This window comes from Calonectris borealis, chromosome Z (assembly GCF_964195595.1).
Source record: "Calonectris borealis chromosome Z, bCalBor7.hap1.2, whole genome shotgun sequence".
Classification (NCBI taxonomy): Eukaryota; Metazoa; Chordata; class Aves; order Procellariiformes; family Procellariidae; genus Calonectris; species Calonectris borealis.
This window is the reverse complement of record NC_134352.1, coordinates 33,302,224-33,309,763: the sequence shown is the minus strand read 5'-3', so window position 1 is coordinate 33,309,763 and position 7,540 is coordinate 33,302,224. Positions and strand designations below refer to the sequence as shown.

At 40.8% G+C, this 7,540-nt stretch overlaps 1 protein-coding gene across 1 annotated transcript in view; it reads right to left on the bottom strand.

The window, feature by feature from the left end:
• Positions 1-3,913: 3,913 nt before the first annotated feature.
• The window catches only part of SLC44A1 (solute carrier family 44 member 1), a 62,550-nt gene continuing 58,923 nt past the window's right edge, over positions 3,914-7,540 (bottom strand). The window contains exon 16 of the mRNA XM_075137853.1: positions 3,914-6,480. Coding sequence (XP_074993954.1) covers positions 6,457-6,480 — 24 coding nt within the window. The 3' untranslated portion in view covers positions 3,914-6,456. The remainder of the gene's footprint in view (positions 6,481-7,540) is intronic.

The following is a 7,540-nucleotide window of genomic DNA, read 5'->3' as shown; positions in this document are numbered from 1 at the left end:
GTTGATCTTGATTCAATGTAAATCACTAAACCAGTTCAGGGGTTTGACTGCCCTGTTAGACGTATGAGTGAAACAGGATGAAAAAACTGTTTTCAGATGAAGCATTGATGGATTATGACAATGCAATTACTATCAAGCCTTTAAAATCTGTTCAGAAGATTTTCCTTTTTCCTTAGGGTAGTTGCTGTAATCAGCAACACAATCCACCGTATAGAAATGATTCCTTTCTATAGGTATAGGATTCCACCTTCTTTCTTGCTCTGAAGAGCTCCAGAGCAAAATAAAAGCAGGGCACAGAGGATGTTGCTGTGAGATGTCTGTGAATCGGAATGTCAATTTTCTTAACTACTGTGAAGATCCTGTGGAATTTTTTCTACCTGTGAAATCCCGCTCTCCATGGCTCCACCTAACCTCTGGCAGCTGCTTTCTGGCCTACATTAGAAAGAAAACCACCTTTCTGTTTTCCCCTCCCTCGCTCCCCTAGGAGACACTACCTCACTGACTGCAGCACTATTTTTCTAATAAGAGATATTCTCCCTTTTCAGTTTGAGCAGGGAGGGACCCAACCAATGCTAACACTGGAGCACACGCAGTATTTATTTCAGAGTTAAAAATCACGACTTTCGTGGGAACTCCAGTCAGTGCCCAACTTCTGATGGGTTTCAGGAGTAACCAGCTTCCTAATCTCACAAAACCTTTCTGACATACTCCCTAGCTACCCCCACTTCACTCAAGGCAGAGGGGAGCGGTGGTGCACTTGAGGAATGGTAGCCAGCTATGCTGCCAGCGTCTTCCATCACGTATTTAGAGAGGCCAGAGCTGTCTTTAAAGTTACTGAAATTAGGCTAGTTCTGCTAAAGTCAGCTGCTACTTTTCCTCTGAATTCTTGCAAACTTCAGTTCTAAGGGGAGTCCCATGTTTCTACAGAAAAGTATCGAATGCTTAAAACACCAAATTCTGCTCATCATATTCACACATCACTTGACCACATCAGTGAGCAGGGGAGTAGAATCTGATGGTGTTTGCTGGTTTTCTGCTAGTTCTGTTTTAACTGATCTCTGTCAAATGAATGCCAGGTAGTGTAACCTCCAAATGGGTATTTTTAGATGGATTCGTGCTACCTGTTGTCCCTAGAAATATTTTCATAATCCTAATGTCTCTGAAGAGCTTTGGCTTGATTGCATCAGCTTGCAAACACTGCAAGACACATCACAGCTCCATCCCAGAACAGAAATTCTGCCTTTTATACATGACCCACATCACAGGAGACAAGTTTCATCTCTTCTCTTATCTCTCTAATTATAGAAGAAAAAAAATACCTTGAGAACAGTATTTGCTACAGAACACAAGAAATACAAATTTACTAGTCTCCATAATCTCTTGTTATGTGATGGAAATAACAGCAGAGATGAAATAGTTGAAAAAGCATTTAAAAATGGAATATTTAGAGTAAACTTCCATCATCCCAACAAACAAGCTGAGTGCAAGAAATGCTTCAAATAAGTCTGTTGGGCTTTGTGGGAAACACGAGGGTTTTTTTCCACAACGATGACATAGGATTTCTGTGGTGATAATGTGACACACAAACTGTTCAAGAAACAATGGACTCGTGATGTTTAGATTTAGTAAACAGTATCTGCACAGGCAAAGCCATGATTTAAAAAACAGGGATGCTCTTAGGTATCTACTTTTAAATCTTAAAGAGTGTTTCTTAAAATGACAGTGCCATGTTCAATACAGCATGTAATATGCACTCGGAACCAAATGATCACTGGATGTTGATGATGAGTATATGTCTGCTACATGCATTTTATTCTGACTCTATAACATACATTCATAGAATACATCATAACCACTCAGAGCAAACCACTAAAGTGCATGCCCTGAGGGCACATTAAGTATGTTGTCTCCAACACTGGCTGCTCAATTGCCAGAACACTGATACAGAAAGGGCTCATTTCTGCTTTATATCCCCATTTTGTGCTGAAAGAGTAAGAGCTAGCATCCCCTGCTCCCTCCATGAAAGGGAGCACTGTGGAGCAGGCTAATTGCCTGCTGCTGAAAAAGCCCTTTCAGAAAGTAGTAACCACCCTGAGAAGGTGCTGTACAGAAACGCAGAGAGCGAGTCTTGGATTAACTCTTGGTTAAGTGGACCTGTGTACTGGGTTAGGCTGATGGAGTTAATTTTCTTCACAGCAGCCCGTATGGTGCTGTGTTTTATATTTGCAACCAAAACAGTGTTGATAACACAACAGTGTTTTACCTGTTGCTGAGCAGTGCTTGCACAGGGTCAAGGCCTTCTCTGCTTCTCACTCTGCCGCCCCTGCAGAGAAGGCTGGGGTTGGGCAAGAGGCTAGGAGGGCACACAGCCAGGACAGCTGACCTGAACAGACTGCAGAAATATTCCATACCATACAATGTCATGCTTAGCAATAAAATTGGAAGTGGGGAGGGAGGGAGGAGGGTGAAGCTTTCCAAAGTAGCCACTGCTCGGAGACTGGCTGGGCACTGACCTGCTGGTGGGAGGTGGTGAGTGATTGCCTTTGCATCACTGGGGTTTCTTTTTCTTTTTTTTTTCCCTTTACTTAATGAACTGTCTTTATCTCGATGCATGAGTTTTCTTGCTTTTGCCTTTCCAACGCTTTCTCCCATCCTACTAGGGGAAGTGAGCAAGCCCCGACAGAGTAGGGGCTTACCTGCCAGCCAGGGCCAACCCACCACAACCTGTAACTGGGTTTTCCACTTTACACTCTCCCTTCCAGGACGTGCTTTCCTAATGCAGAAAGTCCTTGGGTCACCATGGCAAGCTAAGGCCACATGTAAAACCCAATCCTGTTTTTGGCAGCTGGGAGTGTGAACACAAGCTACTGGAAGGCTGAAGATGCAATTCTAAGCCGGTCATGCCATATATTTAATCTAACTGTGCAGCAGCTACTGAAACCGTAGAAGTGATGGGCTGCACTCCTAACCACAGCAAGCACAGTGATGGAGTGGTATCATACAAAAAAACCCACCTCAGAACTTCAGCTCAGCACCTACTCCCCCTCCCATTCAGTCCAGGTGATATCCTGAATCATTGCCTCGGGAAGCTGAGAACGCATGTGCTAAGATCGGTGGGACAAAGGGGAGCTGACACTCTGCCACTTGGCACTCCTTTGCTGAAAGAGCAATACAGAAATGAGAGCTAAAAGAACAAAAAAAATTCTCTAGGGCTGGAAGAAGCAAAAAAGACAACACACTGCTGCTCAGCTTCCAAACAGAACAGAGAGTAAAATGATGTGGAAAAAAAATAAACAATTTAAAGTACGGTTTTCTTTGAAACCTAGCTAATCAGAGGCTATGATGCAGACCATCTGCAGAAACCAAATGCTGGGAATCAGTAATCCCATTGGCTTGGTTTTTAAACCCCAACTGCCCAGCCTGAATCTCCAGTCCTCAATCTCTGCTTGCTTCAGTGGACTTTCCAAGGAGATTATTTCTCTATCTCAGCTGTCTCACTGCTCCTCCTGCAGTGTTATTCCCAGTGCAGCATCACTCTCTAGTTAGTCTAGACTGCTTCCCACAAAGCACTCCATGTATTGATTTTAATAACCAGCTGGCAAAAAAAATATCTAATCCATCACAACTGGCAGCCCCCAGCACCTTTACTGCCAACTGGGGATTTACGTGTCAAGTGTTCTCCTACTCCACTATCCTCACTAGGGAAGGAAAGTAGAGTCTAAATTTGTCCTGAAAAGTTGTCTCTTCAGACGTCAGTCTTCTGCTTATCTCCTTGCACAAGACAGAGCTGGAAAGGGCAGCTTGTAGTTTGGTTGCAAATGAACTTCAAAGGATATTCCAAATGGCCACTGGAAAGCCTGCGTGTGGATGGAATGCCTCTTTGGCATGACTGAAAAGCTCTGCATGCCGGATATACACGCAAGAATGGTGCACATAATTTTATTAAGAACTTTATAATGATATAGATTTGTCACTTAAACATTACAACTAACCATAGAAAAGTGTTGCCTGTATCTTTTAAACACCATGTAAATAAAACAAATTTCTTTTTAAGACAGGATAAACTGCTATAAAAATGGTGCACAGTCAAGTCATACAAAAATACAAAATTTGTTTCCAACTGCAGTCCTAGTTGCAATTGCAGAGAAAAGCCCCCACCCAGGCCTTCCAGTGAGCAGAGAACACAAACTTGCGGAACTGGTCATGGCAGAAATTTGTTGTCAAAATGTGCAGAATCCAAGGCTTCAATCAAAGCACCTCCAAATAACTTCCAGACAAGACGGAAGCAACTGCGTACATAAGTGTCTTAGCCTTGGAATCCAGTTTCTAGCATTCATCTGAGCCAGTTCTTAAATTTCTGTTGCTAAACCACACTGATCTACACAAATATCGGTGTTCAGTGCCACTGCTGTCTTAGCCGCTGGTACAGCAGGAATGCCTCCTCTCCACAAACTGCTCCAGTGCTGCTTCTAGATAGTCTGACCTCTAACTTGCACTGAGAGGCCTTGCCAGTGCTCCAGTTTGAATCCCTACGTTGAAGCTTTAGTCCAGTTAGCACTTACACAGATGTATAACTTAAAACTTCCATACTTACAGAGCCCTCCTGATGTCAGTGGAGCTACTGATATGGTTCACTTAAACAAGTGTCTAAGTGCTTGCAGGACTGGATAATTCTCTCTCCCTGCCTCCCCAGCAGCTATAATTTCTAAATGTATTTTTATTTTCATACATTTCGTATAGTTTGGGTTCTGTGATATGAAAAGAGTAAATCCTTTTAATTGGCTTACCGAAAGAAAACTAAACAAATTTAAGTTATTAAATGACTTCTAGAAGCAAGAGTGAAATATTTCACTCTTGCCAAAAGGTAAGAGCACTGGTTAGCTACATGGTACTACATATTTTTTTAAACTTTCGACAGCAATTTAAAAGCCTGATCTTCTGAAAGGAAGCACAGAGAACTGCTTACTTATTAAGCCTTGGTAACATGAGTTGTGCATGTCTCTACCTAGACATATCTCTCCACTCCATTACAAAGCTTCTGTAGACGGGCTTTTCTCTTTCAAAAGATTTTCTTGAATGGAGTGATCGAACCATTGAGGCATTATTTATTTGTACAGAGCTTATATTTAGTGCAATAAGTTTAAAAACTCTGCTCTGAAATATTAACTTTACATTAACAAAAATAGTTTTCTTAAAAAAATTGTAACAAAAGGAGTATATAGCATAGACAGATCATGAACTCTTAGCAAATACACTTTTAAGCATTTACCATTACAATATGCTGAAGAATTGAATATTAGCATTCATATCTGGCGAACTTCCAGACTGAAAAGAAATGTAAATATCTAAGAAGAATAATAAAAAAGCACGTTCTCTTTGTCGTTATTTGATAACTTTAGATAACTATCCTGGCAGTTACACTTCCAAAGAAATGTTTCTCTGCCCTTTCCTGTTTTAGCCACCCGCTACAGTACATACAAATATGGATGAAACAACAGGCAAGGAATGGTCCCTTCCACCTCCCAAAGCTCTCCGGCATTAAATGAAATGAAGCATACAGTACTTTTTTGTACAGTAGTACAGTTCATTTCTCTTCCCATCCTCAGCATCGTTACATCTAGTCATGAATTAATCATGAGTATGGCTAAGACTGAGCTTTAACAATCTGTTACTTCAATTGCTCATATGGAGAATCCATACCCTTCAAAGGAGCACTGCTGAAGTGTGAAGGAGGCTACTGAACCCAAGGAGAGGATAGCGGGCAACAGGTAAGAGGAATGAGTAGGGTAAAACAGGAAGTTAATTGCATATAAAAATCATCTGTCCCCATTTTCTAGTTTCTGTTTAATAGGAGATGCAAGGGCTCCCACACACCTGAATACCTGAGGAGTTGGTTATTGTGATATCTGATACTGATAAACAAAACTGTGCCCCACCAGGGCTGAAAAGTAAAACAACTGCTTACAAACCCATTCAAACTGAATGAACTCTCACTGAAACCACCTTTTGAAAAACTAAATTTGAGACTTTTCTTGAAGGTCTTCCTTACATGTAACTGTCCTGAATTTAATGCAAATTTAAACAAACTAAACAAGTAGAACTCTTAGCAGATTAGCAGTGTCATGGGAAATCTGTCTCTAAACCCAGTCATCGTTTCAGATTATCTTTACAATGATACCTCCTCCAGATTCTAAAATATCAAGCAGATAAGAATCAACTTTTCCATGACCACAATGAATAATTTAAAAAATGGAACAATGATAAAGCTGCTTGTAAAAGCCACCCGTATGAAAAGAGTACATGTTTCACAAAAATAATTGTTAAAAAAAGTATTAAATCCCTGTTCCTTTTCTCTGATTTTGGCTGCTTATTTTTATATATATATATATATGTATGTATATATGTATATATATACTGTTTTGGAATGTCAATGGGTTCCAATATGGCTGGCTAGTTTCAAGATGAACTTGCTCCAGAGGCCTAGAAAACAAAGTCATACAGCACAGTCTTAGACAAATGCCAAAAGACAAGGAGAAACTGAGTCAAAGGGGTCACTGGAAACCATAAAGAAAGACGTGTGAAAAGGTTTTCTTTTTCTTGTGCTTGATACAAGAACAGAAGGTCCTAAATGCTTCCTCATCTCTGCTATTAATACCTATTTAAAATACAATGGCACTCAGGGCATTTCACTTTTAGAACTAATTGTCACGTCTAAGAAATATCCGCATTTCAAGGAGACTGAAACAAAACAGTAAAGACTCTATTTTTTAAAAAAGAAGGAAAAAAAAAAGAAAAAATAATCTAATTTTCAAACACCCAATTTTGGGACTACAGGCGCTACTAGTACAGAATAGACTTATGAATTACCCTATTCCAGATGTAACTGAGGCCTTTATCAATGCTTTGGGGAAAGGTATCAGAAATTTCACAGAGGTAACTGCTGTGTCCTGTGCTTGTTAGGAAGTGAGATGCTAATATTTCAGACCATATTCAACTGGAGCTGAACGCCTCAAAACAAAAGACCACTTGAGAAAACAAGGCCCAGTCAGTTCCAAACAAGTCTATCGCATGAGCAGCAGAACTGGGAGTAATTCAGCAGGTGACTCTCAGGCTGAGCCCCAAGCGCTCAGCATCTTCTCCAGCAGTCCTAGGAGGACTTTCAGCCAGTGCCACGCCCAAGTGCCTAGAGTCAAGTTCCTAAGAGAACAAGACCACCTTTGACTTGCAAGTACTTGGTTTGCCCTTTTACAAGGGGGGAGGAATAAAAGTTTTAACATCCAAGCTTGAGGCAGTCAAGTACAACAGTCTGAGTGTGACTAGAGGGTTTGCAAACCCAATTCTCAATCATTTTAACGGCAGCTTTACATTTACAGTGTTTAGACCACTCTGAAAATCCCAACATTTGTGTCTGTTCGAACAGCTAGAATTACTCCCAGCATAAAACAGTAAATGAGCATAGAATTAGTTTTTAGATGTACAAACACAGCAGCATTTAGGCATAAGCAAATCTAGAAACTGGTATGCTATAATGAGATAGCAA